Source organism: Phoca vitulina, unplaced genomic scaffold, assembly GCF_004348235.1.
Source record: "Phoca vitulina isolate PV1807 unplaced genomic scaffold, GSC_HSeal_1.0 scaffold10, whole genome shotgun sequence".
Lineage (NCBI taxonomy): Eukaryota > Metazoa > Chordata > Mammalia > Carnivora > Phocidae > Phoca > Phoca vitulina.
Window position 1 is genome coordinate 26,410,501 of NW_022589713.1, and position 17,814 is coordinate 26,428,314.

General features: G+C 41.3%; 1 protein-coding gene across 6 annotated transcripts in view; it reads right to left on the reverse strand.

Moving 5' to 3' along the window:
- HACL1 (2-hydroxyacyl-CoA lyase 1) overlaps positions 1 to 17,814 on the reverse strand; it is a 50,901-nt gene that overhangs the window by 4,779 nt on the left and 28,308 nt on the right. For 2 of the 6 annotated variants that reach the window (XR_004300092.1, XR_004300095.1), the window contains 3 exons: positions 17,161 to 17,347; positions 10,279 to 10,595; positions 7,678 to 7,822 (listed from right to left, as the gene is read on the reverse strand). Coding sequence is in view for 2 of the 6 variants with exons in the window: in XM_032408739.1 (XP_032264630.1) it covers positions 10,536 to 10,595; positions 17,161 to 17,347 (247 nt within the window). In the remaining 4 variants the exon portion in view is untranslated. Of the gene's footprint in view, positions 1 to 7,065; positions 7,224 to 7,677; positions 7,823 to 9,124; positions 10,596 to 14,320; positions 14,355 to 17,160; positions 17,348 to 17,814 lie in introns of those variants that run through there. The other 4 variants (XR_004300093.1, XR_004300094.1, XM_032408739.1 and 1 more) reach the window with 4 other exon arrangements.

Consider the following 17,814-nt stretch of genomic DNA (forward strand, 5'->3'; position numbering starts at 1 on the left):
CTCAGAATGTCTTGGAAGTTGGGTGGAGATTTGCACTTCCTATATTTCAAGGTGCTGTGTCTGCTGGTCCATGAACCACACTTTAAGAACCACTGGTCTAAGGGTTCAGTCAGCAAAATGAGTGTATCCACAGTGATTGAATTATTGGGGCATAATTATCTAGATGCCCATTTCAGCAGGGAATTTTGGACAAATTTATAACTTCCCTAGAGAATTCTAATTTGTAGCCGTGTTCTTCTGGTCTCGTCTTCTCCACGTTCCTCCCTGCCCTTTAAACAGCACATCCACCCTAAAAACATATGTAACCATATTTTCAGATTCCAGTTTGTAATTTTATTTCACTTTATTGGTGCAGAAATTCTCTGGAAGAGGCCTGTGGTTTGCAAATTCAAAGATATATTTTGAATTGAAGACAAGTTAAAAATACATCTCATTACTTTCTTTTTTGTCTTTCATATACACCCCAAATTTCTTTTACAATTCCTCCCTTACATATCAGCTTGAAGTCCATTTTTAAAACAGAACAGTTCTTGAATTAGGAACTCTACAAACTCAAGGCAACTGATAAGTGATAGCATCCAATATGCAAATGACCTTCTAAAGTAATTTTCCATTTTTATTTTTGCCCTATTTCAGTCAGTCTGGGAGATTCCTGGAAAGAACATCTGCTAAAAACATTTCCATCTATATTAGTAGTTGGCTCCATTAATAGCCAATTTGTTCTACTTTTCTCTGGATCATCCTCAACCCTATTTGCCTAAGCTGAGTCACACTGTCAAAGAAAACTGTAATGGTTTATATCCAAATAGCTCAAACTTGTTAGTCCCAGTGTACAATTATAAACACAGTGAGAGAAAAAGGAAAAAGAAAACAACAATAATATATTCCCAGAAATTGGTAACGTTTCTATAATGAAGCAACAGAAAGAGAAATTAAGAAAACAACTCCATTTACAATTGCACCAAAAAGAATAAACTTAACCAAAGAGAGGAATGACCTGTACTCTGAAAACAATGAAACACTGATGAAAGAAACTGAAGATGACACAAACAAATGGAAAGATATTCCATGCTCATGGATTGGGAGAATTAGTATTGTTAAAAGGTCTATACTACTCAAAGCAATCCACAGACTCAATGCAAACCCTATCAAAATACCAACAGCATTTTTCGCAGAACTAGAATAATACTAAAATTTGTATGGAACCACAAAAGACCCTGGATAACCAGAGCAATCTTGAGAAGAAAGAACAAAACTGGAGGTATCACAATTCCAAATTTCAAGATATACTACAAAGCTGCAGTAATCAAAACAGTATGGTACTTGTACAAAAACAGAAACATAGATCAATGGAACAGATAGAGAGCCCAGAAATAAACCCACGATTATATGGTCAAATCAATCTATGACAAAGGAGGCAAGAATATACAATGGGGGAAAGACAGTCACTTCAACAAATGGTTCTAGGAAAACCAGACAACAACAAGCAAAAGAATGAAATGGGACCACTTTCTTACACCACACACAAAAATGAGCTCAAAATGGATTGAAGACCTAAACGTGAGACCTAAAACCATAAAAATTCTAGAAGAGAGCACAGCAGTAATTTCTCTGACACCAGCCATATATACTATTGTTTTTGTTGGTGATCTCTCTTTCTCTCTCTCTCTCTCTCCAGCCAGCAGTCTATTTTTATTTAGAATGGAATATGGCTTTTAAAAAATAATGTATGTAAAGTGTTTACTATGCAATGGTTTAAAGGAAGGATCAAGACGTATTAAAAGAGATAGTGAGAAGCAATTTTCAAAGACCCCTAAGCCAAAGTCTCTGGTGAGCCCTTTTTCTCCCATGTCTGCTGGGTCTTATGAAAACTATCTCCTGTTCTGTTGAGTACCATGTTGCCAGGAATTTGAGTAGTCTCAACTGCACATGGTCAAGCACATTGCCATGTGTTATTATTGCTGAGGAGCTAGATTTATCCCTTATGTGGCTGTCACCCATAGCCCTGATTCCTTCTCTATCCTTGAAACAGCCCCCCTCATGCTCTCTTGCAATTTGAGAGACTTGCATCCTCTTTGTTATCAATCCCATGGAGTCAAATCGCAGCCCAAAGTTGGTCTAGGGGCCCCATTAGCTCTTCCAGGGTGGAAACTTTGTCTCATGACTTCTCAGATAAGCAATCTAGAGGCTCACATCTTGCCACATACAGGGTTGACAAAGTGAATGGCACATGGTAGGGACTCAATGGATGTTGAATTAAATAGACACTTTGTGATCTATTTCTTTATCACTTCATCATTGTTGTTGCTTATAGTTTTGCCACTGTTCTTTAGGTCATGCTGACTTTTTTTCCTAAATTTTAAGTCAAGCATTTTGTAAGATAATCAAAATGGAAAATTCCAGAAGTTCTCATTTCAAATCATAGGCCCATTTGTTCTCTTTCAAACATTTTCTATTTTAAAATTGTCCCTTCAAGATAAAACCACACAATATGTGACTTTGGAAAAGTCACTTGATTTCCCTGAGCCTGTTTCCTTATCATAGGAATAATAATCAACACTCCTTTCAAAAGGATGTTGTGAGGATGAAATAAAATTATGTGTATGAAAGCTCTTAAGGGTTATACACACCTTATCATTGCCATTACCTTAAGTCCAGATCACAACAATACTGACATGCAACACGAATAGCTACCTAAAACAGAACAGCCTCACTGTTGGACCTTTCTTTAAAAGGTTATACTGCTATATTTAGAGCTTAGCCATTTTCTCCTCCATATTTTTTTTTCTTGTTTCCCACAGCCCTCCATTCCTTGAGTCAGTGGCATTTATCTCCTCAGGGGGTGGGTAGGTCAGCCCAGTATGGGGAATCCCTGGGCAGAAGGGGGGCCTGGATCCCCAGAGTGTGGACCTCAAGGAGAAGCCATGTCCAACACAGCATCTGGTGGTAGCATTACAATGTCTGAGGGAGAAGTCCAGGCCGAGGGGCCTGAGAAGGGCCTGTGGAGGCCTGGACATCCCAGCATAGTGTGGAGAATGCATCCAGAAACTCCTCAGGTCCCCAGAGGAATGTGGAAAGGACTGAGCAGATGACAGAAGAGCCCCAGCAGTTTGCAAAAAGTGGATGCAATTTGCAGATGAGCAGCGTCTGTGGCTAAAACCCAAGGCAGATGAAGCCTCAAGATGGGAACTGCCATGAGGAGAGAGGACAGCTGAGGAAGCTGGCCTCCAAAGACTGCCCTCCATGAAACCACACCTCCTGACAGTTATGGCCCTGTGTAATCCCTCTCCCACATTGTATGTAGGTTGGCCCTGTCACTCACTTTAACCAAGAGAATAATGCAGAAGTAACACTGACAGTTCCAGGCCAAAGTCTTAAGAAAACCTGGTAGCTTTTACTCATACCCTGGTGGAAGTTGGCTGCTATGTGAAAAGCCCAGGTATCCTGCTGGAGAGAGAACCCCTGGAGGGGAAGACACTGCTTGTGCAGACAGACCACATGGAGGAGTGCCAAGGTTCTAGGGCTGTCCTAGACCAACCAACTTAGGACTGTCAGGAACAAACCTGTAGTCTGACACAGTCAGGTTTATGGACTCATGGCAGTGAAACAGGCCACAGTCCAGAGGAACTGTGGGGCAACTCACCAAAGGTAGAGTTAGCATAGGATTCAGGGGAGGGGTGGTGTTTAGGTGGACTATAAATGAAGCTGAGTGTTTTGTTCATTTTTGAATTGAAAAATCATTTTATTAAATTGAGGTCATTGAGGAAACTCAGTGTAAGGTGACATTAAAAACCAACGATTCTCACGCAAAGCACTTGTAGACTATATATGCATTATATGAAGAGGGATGAGGGGGCTCAAGGAGGATGAGTTGGGTGCAGAGGACAAAAGATGGGGGTGTATGAGAGAGTTTCAGTATTCCAGCCCAGTTACAAATTGAAACATTGGAGATCTGCTAAGGAGCCGGGCAATGGGATTATGATGATACTGTGCCTGGCTGGCCCAGGAAGTGCCAAAGGATTCAAAGCCATATATAACATCCCAGTTCTTTCAATGGTTATCTTTTAGAAAAATTGGGATGCCATATTTCACAGACCATAAATTTGCATACCATAAAATTCACCACTTAAGAATAGCAAATAAATGATTTTAGTATTGAATCAAAAGTTCGATAGGCTCAAAGCAAAGCAGGCTTTGTGTAAAGGACTCGACATCAGATCTGGACTATGAAGTAGACCCCAAGGTCCTATTTCCTGGAATGCTATAAAGTTATGATAGATGGAGAAATCTGTGTCCAGAAACTCTGCATCGGCATTGCAAACCAAGGCTGTTTGGGCATGCCATGCTTACTGATAAACGTTTTTGATAATCTATGATTTTAGAAAACAAAGTTTCTCATGAGTAAGAAAGATGGATGTTCGGCATTTCCAGTTGCATTGTGTCCTTGGATAAAATATTTCCTTCTGTTAACTTTGCATCTGGCTTTATCCACATCTCTTATTCTAACTTGACGAATGGCTAGGCAGATTTTTACATTCTTAGCCTGAGCTAATTTTTACTTTCTCAGAGCAAAAAATGCAACTCAGAAATTCCAGCCCAGTGGGGCCTCTAGAGGACCCGGTTCCAGCTGCCATTTGATGGCAACTGCAAGAAAGACTGTTAGTGAAGTAAGGAGAATCAGCTGAGCCTCGCCAACCTGCAAAGCTGCAAGAGAGAAGGTCTTGTATTTAGCCACTAAGTTTGGGGATGGTTTGTTACACATAGATTACTGAACCAGTCATGCTTGAAGCAGACCTCTCCCGTGATGGCAGGGTAAGGACTCCACCCTCCCCCCGCCCCCAAATGAGATCATCCTCAGGGAAGAAGGAAACGGGAGAGGAATGAACCTAAGGTAGATGAAGCACTTAGAAGAGACGGAGTATTACCCTCTGGTGAGAAGTCAGAGAGCGGCTACCCCTGGGGAATGGAGGGTTGACTCTGGGTTGCTGGACATGCTATATATCTTGATCTGGCAGCAGCTACACGGATGCATAACTACGTAAGAATTCATCAAGTTGTACAATTATGATAACAAGCAGAAGTGGAGCTCATGGGACGCCTGGGGGGCTCAGTCGGTTAAGCCTCTGCCTTTGGCTCAGGTCATTATCCCAGGGTCCAGGGATCGAGCCCCACATCGGGCTCCCTGCTCAGCGGGAAGCCTGCTTCTCCCTCTGCCTGCCCCTCCCCCTGCTTGTGCACATGTGCGCGCACTCTCTCTCTCAAATAAATAAATAAAATCTTAAAAAAAATGGAGTTCAGTGGCTGATTTCTATCATAGAGTAATAAAGAAAAGTTATCCAGTTCTGTGAAATATATACTTGTCACATACTAATAGATAAAAATAAGACATTATGACAGATGCATGAAGTAAACAAATATTTATGTAGGAAAAAAGTAAAATTATGAATTTAAACATGGACTGACCTAGATGTCAAAGAGGAACCTGATTGTGAACAGAGAATTTAAGAATATAAAACTACAAAATTGCTGGAATATTCACTCAGAATTCCTATCTTATGAATTAAATTAGAAGTAGACTGTACCTCTTCAAGCTCACGTCCCTGGAATCAGAGATGGGAGGAAGTTTTGAAACCCTCTTTCGCTGGTTCTCAAGCTGGGCTGCACACTAGGATCACCTGGGGAACTTTAAATGATGCCTGGATCCCACCCTAGAAATTCTGATGTAATTTGGCTAGATTGTGGCCTGGGATTCAAGATTTTTAAGATCCCCAGGTGATTTCCGTGTGCTGCCAGGATTGAGAACCACTGGTCAGTTTCAACCACTCTTTTCGCAAATGAGAACAGAGGCCCAATACTGACAAATTGCTTGCAAAATATCCATTAATTGGCTGAAGCCAATTTTCTCTGATGTGCCTTAATAGGAGGGAGCTGTGGCATGGATAATACCAAACAGTGAATAATCTAAAAATAATTTCTATTTGGTTTGGGAAAGCAGCACGTGACTTCCCAGCCACCGACTGGTCTGGCTAATTCAGTTTGACTCAAATGAATGTGCCTTCTCCTGAGGTTACACTGACAGCCCAGGCCTGTGCTGAGGTATGGAAGGAAAGCAGTCAAACTCAATATTGACCATGGTCAGTTCCCCAGCTGTCCAAAGCACACGATAACTCCATAGACGAGGGGGGACTTCTCTTACCAGAAGATTCCACAGAGGGACAAAACTAGCTTTTTCCTGACCCTTTCTTCTGTGAGCATTGGGCGCCTGAAGCATGAAGAGGGAGTGAAGGGAGAGGGGCTGACAGCTGTCAAGGAGCATTTTTGTGCCAGGTTTTGTGCGATGCATTCCTATAAACAGAATTTGCTCCAGAAAACTCTATGAGTTAGGTATTCTATTATCCCCATTATAGAGATGAGGAAAATGAGACTTAGATTGTATAACCCCCAAAGCAGAACCAGGATGGAACCTCGGGCTTATCATACTCTGTCCAAGAGGGACAGTTGAGGCCTCAAGCTGAAAAGCAAGTTGCAGGGGCGCCTGGGTGGCTCAGTCGTTAAGCGTCTGCCTTCAGCTCAGGTCATGATCCCAGGCTCCTGGGATGGAGTCCCCCATCGTGCTCCCTGCTCAGCAGGAAGTCTGCTTCTCCCTCTCTCACTCCCCCTGCTTGTGTTCCCTCTCTCGCTGTGTTTCTCTCTGTCAAAGAAATAAATAAAATCTGGGGTGCCTGAGTGGCTCAGTCGTTAAGCGTCTGCCTTCGGCTCAGGTCATGATCCCAGGGTCCTGGGATCGAGCCCCGCATCGGGCTCCCTGCTCAGCAGGGATTCTGCTCCCTCTCCCACTCCCCCTGCTTGTGTTCCCTCTCTCGCTGTGTCTCTCTCTGTCAAATAAATAAAATCTTTAAAAAAAAATAAAAAATAAAATAAATAAATAAAATCTTTAAAAAAAAAAACAAGTTGCAGATGGACTTGGATCTGATCCTTGGATTTTAAGCCCTGCTGAACAAACTTTGTCTCCCCATTTTTCAGCCCAAACAGTCTAAAGGCAGCAGCAGAGACCTCCAGAAGTACCTGTGGCAGCCGTGAGGAGCCAATGGCCAAGATGCCCAGCTGCTGCTCTCTGAAATCCATCCCTGATCCGAGCCAAGCCCACATCTTCCAGGTACCGTGTTGCCCCTCTCCAATGTCTGTGCCCAGTAGGGTACGAAGGGGGCCTGTTCCTGGGAGACCTGGGACAGTGACAGAAGCTTTGCCGCATCTTCCTCAGACTGCAGGCATCGGGGATGCTTGCACCCAACGTTCCCTCTTCCTCCCTCCCTTCCCAGGGTCAGGTCTGCAGGGCAGTCTGATGGTTCTCCCAGCCTTTTCCTGTTCCTTCCCTGTTTTCTCTCACAAGGGTGGTCCCCTGAATAAAACCTTCGGGGTGTTTAATCCCATGCAAAGCCCCACCCCACTGGCAACCCCAACCCATATACACATCACTGTGTGGGGAAAGAAGGTCAACCTCTGCTGACTCTTCTTGGGAACGTGGTCTGAGATTGTGAAGGTGAAGACTACAGAGGAACAGGTTTCTCAGTATGTTTGCCCTTGTCATTGGTCTTGGTGCCATGAAGGAAGACAGCCTAGGTGACAAATGATTGACTAGCACCTCAACTAGCCCTAATTCATTTGCCAAGGAGTTACCTTTTATTGCAGGTGTCCACAAGCACAAGGACCAACTGGGAAAGGCTGGGGATTCTTTTCCGACTTTACATCCTTCGGGGAAGACATTCAAACCCTGCAGCCTCAGTAACTCCTAGGGAGATTTTCTTGTCATCTTTTGCCCCTCCTAAAAGAAGAAAGCAGATAAACCATATATATGCTGATTCTAAAACACCTAGAACAAAAGTGGTGCATACCCACAGTCACCAGTATCATTTAGCATTGTTCTGGAAGTACCAACAAAGGCCACCAGATAAAAGAAAGGAAGAAGAGGTGTTTCTTTTTTAAATTAATTATTTTTTAAGTTTGTGTTTTAATTCCAGTTAAGTGTTATATTAGTTTCAGGTGTACCATATAGTGATTTAACAATTCCATAAAACACCCGGTGCTCATTATGACAAGTTCCCTCCTTAATGCCTATCCCCTATTTCACCCATCTGACCCCCCCTTCCCCTGTGGTAACCTTCAGTTAGTTCTCTATGAAAGGAAGAAGAGGTTTAAGAGAATTCATTAAGGTATAAATTAATACACAAAATACGTGAACAATAGCGCACTATAAATATAGCAGAAGAACTTATAATAGCACAAAACAGATTAATGTCTAGGAAAAAATTTAACAAAAATTAGCAGGGCTAATATCACGAAAACTTTAAAACTCCACTGAGGAACAACAACAATAAAAAAACACTTTCAAAAATTCAAAGATACTTTAGCATTAAATAGAAACAATACTTTAAAATTCAATTCTCCAAATACCATATGAACAAATATTTCATATATTCATTTGACTCCACTCTGTATTAACTGTGTCTTTTTGTTTTCTGTAATTCTGAGGCTCCTGGAGGGACTGCCCCTCCCAGGTTAGCTAACTCCTAGAGAGAACAAACAAAACTCTCCTTTCATATGCAAACCAACTGTTCAGGAGCCCACATTTCCACCCACCCCCTTTATCACAGTCTGTATGAGCTCTCACACTCCCCTATCCTCCTTCCCTAATCAACCCAGAGCCAGCACCAGATAACCAGGCCTGCCCCTACACTCCAGAGCCCTTGGAAATTATTAAAACTGGCCAATCCTAAACCTGTTTACCATGCCTCACCTCTTTCTTCCGGAGGAGACAACAATAAAAGTTTCAGCCCGCTAGTTCCTTTTCTCTCTATGCCTGAGACTGACCTCAGTGTCTTCTTCTGTGGCCCTGCGTGGTGTGGCATTCTCCTCTCAGGAACTGTAAGAAACTATCTTCTCAAGACAATTGTCTCCTGATCTATTGGCCTTATTGAACCTCAACTTTTTCTATTAGTACACTGTATTTTAAAGCACACTTTTTTTTTTTTGTGCTAGTGAAGTTAATATGCAAAAATAATCAAATGAAGAAAACCATGAAAATTCTGAAAAATGGTAACATAGGGCAGTGGGGAGGGAGCTGGAGTGACTGGTGAAGGGTGGGGAGGCAGGGATAGCACGGTGTTGTGAAATGGTTTTATGAACGTAGTGGGTATAAATTTCAGTTCAAAGCACTCAAGTGTGAAAGAAATATTTATTTTTAGTAATTCAACTCAATTTTATCCTCTATTTTGCCAGGGTGGAAACTAACTCAGTGACGTCAGGCCTCATGGCCTCCAACCACCCTCTCTCCCACACAGTTGGAACCAGGGCACCGCTCTAAGAACTGTTGGGCTTATCCAATATCCAGGTATCAGGGGTGGGCTTCTGATCCTTGGTAGCTCATGTAGCCACTGTGCATTCTGGTTGGGAGGCTGTTTGCTGCAGTTTGTGATATAAACCCCCCCTGGGTCACCTCCTCTCAGAGAAAATATCTCATATTGCTATATGCCATGTGGAAGTGGATGCTTCAGGAGTGAACTCACAGAGGAGCCTGTCCAACAGGAGCAAGAGGACACAGGTCCTGAAAGAGGAGGGGTGGGTGACATCTGGGTACACACTCAGTTGAGTGGGGGAGGGCAATGGGAATTTACCATGAACATTCTGAGTAATGACAGAGGTGCACATGGGGCAGGGAGGAAGGGCATTTTCATGGAAGAGATGTCTTTTGAGCTAGACCTTGAATGATATTGCTAATTTCACATGGCAAAAATCGGTGGGTGTACACAGTGTGAGCAAAACTCAGGCTAAGGTGAAACTGGATCTGATTTCCTGAGCCCACCTTCCTCAGTGGGGGGAGGGGGCAATTCCCAGGAACATGCTGGGACCAGGGCATGAGCCACATGGCTGTAGATTAACCATTCCACAAACCACAGGTCATTCTAGTGACCACTGATACAAAGAACAAAATTGTGGATAATGCCATCCCTGTGGAGATTTCCAGGCCTGAGTCAAAATTTCGAGTGTTTCCTTCATACTTGAAACTGGAGATCCAGGGGTTTCTGGGTGTGCCTTTCTCTGCTCCCTAACTGGAGTAAACATTCAATCCGGATTTACCATGGGTTCACTGACTGGCTAGCCTCTCTCCTAGAAAAGGCCTTGGAAGGGAGGGAAGATCTAAGATAACGCAGTGAAAACCAGTGGTGTCGACAGCACTGCTTGTCAGATCTGAACCCAAGCAATGTATACTTTTATTTGCACCTTATCTATGGGAGGAATTAATAGGATCTTCAATTTCCTTTATCTACATTACACCATTATTCAGATTAGCAGCAGCAAATGCAACCAGAAATCAACAGATGATTCAGACTTCTTCTGTAACCTTTTACTTTTCAGTCAGCAGAGTCCGTTTTATCAGGGTTTCTCGGTCATATTTCCCAACCGGAATTTAACTCGTTTCCAACTTTCTTAATACGTTCATTTGAAATGCTATCCCAATCACTCTAAGTTCGTTTGTTTCAGTCATATGGCACTTCTTCATAGGAATGCACCGCTTCCCCATTGCCTAGTGAAGTGTCCTGCAAATAGTAAAGGAAGAAAAACATTGTTGGATTCCGTATTTTCATTTTCCTTTGGTGAGCAACAGTCCTACTATTTCTTTGTAACAGAGTTGAGACTTTTTTTCCTAAGGAAAATAGACTCACTTCACATAATAAGCTGAACTACTTCAAAGGCACAAGTGTTAAATAACCATAGAAAATATCCACTGAGCTATTTTCCAACTGAGCCCCATGTCAGGCTCCCTGCACAGTGGAGATCCTGCTTCTCCCTCTCCCTCTGCTGCTCCCCCTTCTTGTGCTCTCTTTCTTTCTCTGTCAAATAGATAAATAAAATCTTCTAAAAAAAGATTCTCATTCAACTATTAAGTGAACCACTGCAGAGCAGGTGGCTGTATAAAGACCTAAAATTGGGGGCACCTAGCTGGCTCAGTTGGAAGAGCATGTGACTCTTGATCTCGGGGTCATGAGTTCAAGCCCCATGTTGGGTGTAGAGGTTACTTAAATAAATAAACTTTAAAAAAAAGGGGGGGGAAGTAAAAGCAGAAGGGCAGAGGGAGAAGGAGAGAAGCAGACTCCCCACTGAGCCCAGAGCCCAACGCAGGGCTTGATCTCACGACCCTGAGATCACGACCTGAGCAGAAACCAAGAGTCAGACGTTCAACCAACTGAGCCACCCAGGTGCCCCTAAGTGTTAATTATTAAACTAGGGAGTACAAAAATGTTTTATCAAAGTAAGTTTGACTATCAACCAATAGATTCATCTTAGAGGGGCTTCTTCAACACCTTATCCTTCTAAGGGAAAATTCTTTTTTTTTTAAAGATTTAATTAATTAATTAAATTTATTTGAGAGAGAGCACACACATGCAGAGGGGCAGAGGGAGAGAGAGAGAGAGGGACAAGCAGACTCCCCACTGAGCACAGAGCCTGCCGTGGGCTTGATCCCAAGACCCTGAGATCATGCGTGATCTGACCTAACGTCAGACACTTAACTGACTGAGCCACCCAGGTGCCCCAGGGAAAACTGTTAAAAGGAGACTAATTTCAAGATTACTTTTACAAAATAAGCAGTCAATGGACAGTGTCAATCTGGTCTTCATATGCTCAGACTGACCTCTGCCAGATAGTCTACTAACATGTTAACATTTTTTTTCCCTCTTGAACTAAATATGGCTAGGGAGCAAGCATTTTCCCCAAGTTCTATTTGGTAGTTAGATTTATATAGTTCAATTCATGAATATTCATCAAAGCTTCCACACTACTTTTACAGCAGAATCCTGTATTGCACTTGGCCACCAGAGGCAACCGTCCATGGGCAGAGTAGGACACTGATGAGGTTTATAAGATCTACCCACTCTCAACACTCCTTTTGATATGCTCTATGCTTTTATGAGCCGAGGCTCTCTAGCATGTATCTCAGAAGTACAGAAGAGTATCTGCTGCCGGGGCAGCTGGGTGGCTCAGTTGGTTAAGTGCCTGCCTTCAGCTCCAGTCGTGACCCCAGGGTCCTGGGGTTGAGCCCCATGTCAGGCTCCCTGCTCAGTGGAGAGCCTGCTTCTCCCTCTCCCTCTGCTGTTCCCCCCTGCTTGTGCTCTCTCTGTCAAATAGATAAATAAAATCTTAAAAAAAAAAAAAAGAGTATCTGCTGCCTGGGCCCAATTTCAGGGGCTCACTGCATAAAACCGCAGCTCCCTGCAAGTATCTTCTGGACTGACGTCTCAAAGCTGGAGTCTACTCTGTAGAAGTCACTTATGCCCCTAAGTAGCCAATGGAGACAAGTTTGATGTGTATGGTGCAAACCTGCTGAACTTTAAGAAAAAGTCCTGTGTTCCAATTCATATAAAATTGCAGGTAATAAGCAAGAATGACCCTGAAAATAAATACTTTTCCATTTCTAATATTCTTTTAAAATAATGTCTTTTTCTGATAACAAAAATTACATAATTACTTTTAAAATTTTGTAAAAGAAGGAAAAAATAGAGGAAATAAAAATTACCTATAATTCCATCACCAAGTTATATTAAAATTTTGGTTTTGTTGTCCCCATCTTTTTTTTTCTGTGTATGTATGTGTGCAAGAGTATAGTTGTATACCGTGACTTGTATCCATCCATTTTGTAGCTTGTCTTTTTCACTAGTATTATACTGTGATTATTCCTCCATTTACAAATACTCTTTAACACAATTTTTATTTTATCAGGTCAACAGATCATAATATATGTAACCAATGTCATCTTATTAAACACTGGCATTGTTTCTAAACTATGCTGAATGGCCTTGTATATAAATATTTGACCAACTATTTTATTATGTCTTTAGGACACACTCTCTAAATAGGCTCACTGGGTCAAGAGTTAGGGCATATGAACATTTTTAAGATTCCAAATACAAGGACTGCTAGAATTACTCTCTGAAAATGTACCAAGTTCAACTTCCACCATAGCATAGCAGTGTCATCTTCATTTTACCCTCACCCTCACTGAGAATTATAATTTTAAAAGTGCTTTGCCAAGTGGATAAGCAAAACTACGGGTTTTCAGTTTAACTTACATATTCACACTTATTCATACTCCTTTGTATTTATTTATACTCATTTTACTGCATTTTTTCAGTTAATTATACATTCATGCCCTTTGCTAATTTTTCTACTAGTTCATTAATATTTTTCTTATTTGTAAGAGTTCTTTAAATATTAAGGCTGTTGACTCTGTTGATCTCAATGTGGTACACATAAACTAAGGTCTGCTAATCCAAAGATACCCTGAATTATTAGTTCAGGTATGGTATGACTCCTCCTTTGGCTCAGTAAGTTCTTTCCAGAAAAACAAAACAAACAAAACCCCAATTCATAAAGTATAGAACAAGTCCACTAAATACTGGGGAGTCTAAGGTACAAAGTGATCAACAGATAAACTATGAAGTAGAAATAGCCTATGTACTCCAACTTACTGAACATACCTCTACACTGGAAAATCCTGGAGAATATTTTCCTCAGACATTTTTTAAAAAACATGTGACTTTGGGGCACCTGGGTGGCTCAGTTGATTAAACATCCAACTCTTCATTTTAGCTCAAGTCATGATCTCAGGGTCTTGAGATCAAGCCCTGCCTGGGGCTCTGTGCTCAGAGAGGAGTCTGCTTGAGATTCTCTCTCTCCCTCTGCCATTCCCCCTGCTCGCCCATGTATGCTCTCTCTCAATCTCTCTCTCTCTCAAATAAATAAGTCTTTATTTTTAAAAATGTGATTTTGGGGCACCTAGGTGGCTCAGTCAGTTAAGTGTCTGCCTTTGGCTCAGGTCATGATCTCAGGGTCCTGGAATTGAGCACCCTGTCGGGCTCCCTGCTCATCGGGAAGTCTGCTTCTCCCTCTCCCTTTGCCCCACCCCCTGCTTGTGCTGTCTAATAAATAAAATCTTTAAAAAAAAATTAAATTAAAAAAATGTGACTTTAAGAATGGATTTATGTAAAAGAATACTGATGTGTAACTCAGCAGTTAGGCAGTTACAATGCTACTATTTAATAAAACCCACTTCCATCTTTCATCTGTAAATGGGTTATATCTGTGGTAGAATACTTGTAACTTTTTCTGTTTTTAGTCAATTCCTTTACTATGAAATGTCATTTAGAAATGTTTTTTATTTTTCTTTGTACAATAATTTTTAACATTTTATTAATTTTGCTGTGGAAAACAAAATTCCATCTTACAAGAAAGAGAAACTCCTCAAGACCAAACCCTGGCATCTTTATTTATATATTAGAGCGGGTCAGCCAGTGAAAATCCTAGAAAAAGAAAAGACAACAAACATTCATTAAAAAGAATTAATTGCCTCAAACTATATCCTCACTGTTTTCCTTGTTCTAAAATCTAAAAGTCCCATTATATATCCACATTTAGGTTTGTCTTTGGTCTTGTGCTCTTCCCAAAAGGAAGCTAAAAATTCATAGTGAACCTTGCTGTCTTGTCCTACAAAACAACTATGAACAGTAATCAGGGCACAAACACTAGAATCTGGAAGAACCAGAAGTAAATTCAAAAGAAGAAAGGAGATGAAGGAAGGCCAAAGAGGGCAAGCTCCCAAATCTAAGAACCTGGGTAGGAAGAGCAGTGCACAGAAGCCTTCCCCAGGACTAATACCATCCTACACATGTGGCTGGGACATGGTGACTGCAGAGAATTAGGTCCTCTCTATATTGTAATAGGAAGCAGCCAGCCTACCCTACACTGCGAATCAAAACAACACATGGCAGATGGACACACAGACAATGAAAAATGAACAGCTTGGAAACTATAATATGTGTGGAATTCACTGAAATGAGGACAAATAATGTTGAAATGATAGATTCAAGAACTATAAGGATAATCCTTATGGAGTTATAACAGAGGAGACAAGAACTTGTATTTCTCCAGCAATACCTCCCCAAATTCATAGAGAACTTGGAGAATAGATCATTAGAAGCAGATCATTAGAAATGTAAATTCACTAGCAGAGAGGGGACAATTCATTAGGGCTTTTCTGTGACTAACATGGTCTCAAGACTGTCTATTTTGTGTGTGTGTTCTGAATATAGCTGTTAAATCCATTTGTTCTAATGTGTCATCTAAGGCAATGTTTCCTTATTGATTTTGTGTCTGGATGATCTACCCATTGATGTAAGTGGTGTATTAAAATCCCCTATTTTAATCCACTATTATTGTAGTGCTATTTCTCCCTTTAGGTCTGTTAATATTTACTTTATATATTTAGGTGCTCCCATGTTGTGTGCATAAATATTTACAAATGTCATACCTTCTTTTTGGATTAACCCCTTAATCACTCTGCAGTGTCCTTGTCTCTTATTACAATATTTGTTTTAAAGTCTATTTTGTCTGATATAAATATTAGCTATTCCAGCTTTCTTTTGGTTTCCATGTGCACGGAATATCTTTTTCCATCCCTTCACTTTCAGACTGCGTGTCCTTACATCTGAGCTGAGTCTCCTGTAGATAGCATATAGATGGGTGTTGTTTTCTTATTCATTCAGCCACTCTTGATTGGAGCATTTAGTCTACTTACAGTAAGGGAATTACAGATAAATATGTACTTATTGCCATTTTGTTAATTGTTTTCTGGCTATTTTGTAGTTCTGTTCTGTTCCTTTCACCAAAGTCTCTGATACCTGGTTTTTGTTTTGTTTTTTTTAAGATTTATTTATTTATTTGAAAGAGAGAGAGAGTACACACGAGCAGGGGCAGGGGCAGAGAGAGAGAGAAGCAGATTCCCTGTTGAGCATGTAGCCCTACACTGGACTTGATCTCAGGATCCTCAGATCATAACCTGAGCCGAAATCAAGAGTCTGACGCTTAACCAACTGAGCCACCTAGGTGCCCCTCTGATATGTTTCTATAGAAAAAGAATTTTTGTAGAGTTTTATATATTTTATAGTTTCCAAATTAGTTAATTTACATTTAACTGATTGTCCAGGCATCCATTTGCCTACTGGTCTACTACCTTATTCAAAAAAGGAAAAGAGGGGTGCCTGGGTGGCTCAGTCGGTTAAGCATCGGCCTTCAGCTCAGGTCATGATCTCAGGATCCTGTGATCAAGGCCCACATTGGGCTCCCTGCTCAGCGGGGAGTCTGCCTCCTCCTCTCCCTCTGCCCCTCTTCCCTGCTCATGTTCTCTCTCTCTCTCAAATAAATAAATAAAATCTTAAAAAAAAGAAAATAAACAAAAAAGAAAAAGATCTTGCAGCATATATATGTATAAAGAACCAAGACAGAAACATCTTGAAAAAATGATCTGCTCTGAAAACAGTGACTGATACACAAGGTGTAAGCATGGAAGACAGGTATAGAAGAGAGGGCAAGTGGCAGGACCAGGATCAGAGCATAAAATTTAGTATGAAAAGCAACTTAATCTGGGATGGGAGAGGATCATGCTACACATCTTGTCATTTATTTTACTGCTATAATCTATACTGTAGTTCTGCTATGGAGGCCAAAGTAACCAATTTTGAATGTAACTGCACATATCTTCCTATTATGGTCTCACCCTCCCACTGGGCTTCCTTTACCTTCTGCCTCTAGCCACTCTGGCCTTCTTTCAGTTGCTCAGACTTGCCATGCTCCTTGCCGTCAGTCTTCCCTAGCCTCTTTGCTTGAGACTGTCCCTACTTTTCTTTCAGATCTCAGCTTAAGCACAAGTTCCTCTGAGAAGATTTCCCCTGGGACCCCAAAATAAATCAGCTTCCTTGGTAGTATATTTGTTCAGAACTGGGTGGCTTCCTTCAGAGCAACTGCCTCACTTTGTTGTGATGCATTCAGTTGTGAATTCAGTTGTGAATGCATCACAACCCTCTCCCCTACTGGTCTCTAAGCTCCATTAGGTGAGGGCTGAGTTCAGGTTTGCTCATCAGCTATTCTTAGCAAGTAACACAACACACCTAACACATATCTCAACAAATACTTATTGAAAAAACACAAGAAAGTGCCAAACTCAGAAATGGTTTAGAAAGAACTCTGTGAACAGAGTGTTCTATTTGCTAGATACTTCTGGGGATAGGATGGAAGATGCATTTCTGATTTCTGCTTAGCAACTGAATTTACCTGGGTCTTCCGTGCGGCTTGCGGCTCAATCATGATATTGATAAGAGAAGGTTTAGTTGTGTCTGCCAAGCTCTGCTTCAGTGATTTTTGGAGTTCTTCTGGTGTTTGTACAAAATACCCTTTGCCTCCAAACGCAGTCATAACCTGCTCATAATGTGAGTTTGGTAGAAGACAGAATGGAGGAGCCCTAAAAAATTCATAAGTCAATAGAAAAAAAAAGTCATTTTCTGAAATAATTTATCGAAAAATTTAGGCTGAACTCAAAGGCATACTTTTATGTCCAACACTTAAACAAATATGCCAGTACACTAAACTTTCCATATATATATATATATATATTTTTAAAGATTATCTATTTTGGGGGGGGCGAGGGAGAAGGAGAGAGAGAATCCTCAAGCAGACTCCCTGCTGAGCACAGAGCCTGTTGTGGGGCTCAATCCCAGGACCCCGAGATCATGACCTGAGCCAAAATTAGAGTCAGACGTCCAATTGACTGAGCCACCCAGGTGCCCCTAAACTTTCCATATATTTTTTATTGTCTATATAGCAATGTCCAATAGGACTTTTTGTGATGATAGAAATGTTTTATATTTGTATCTGTGCTACCCAATATAGTAACCACTAGCAACCTGTTGCTGTGAGCACTTGAAATGT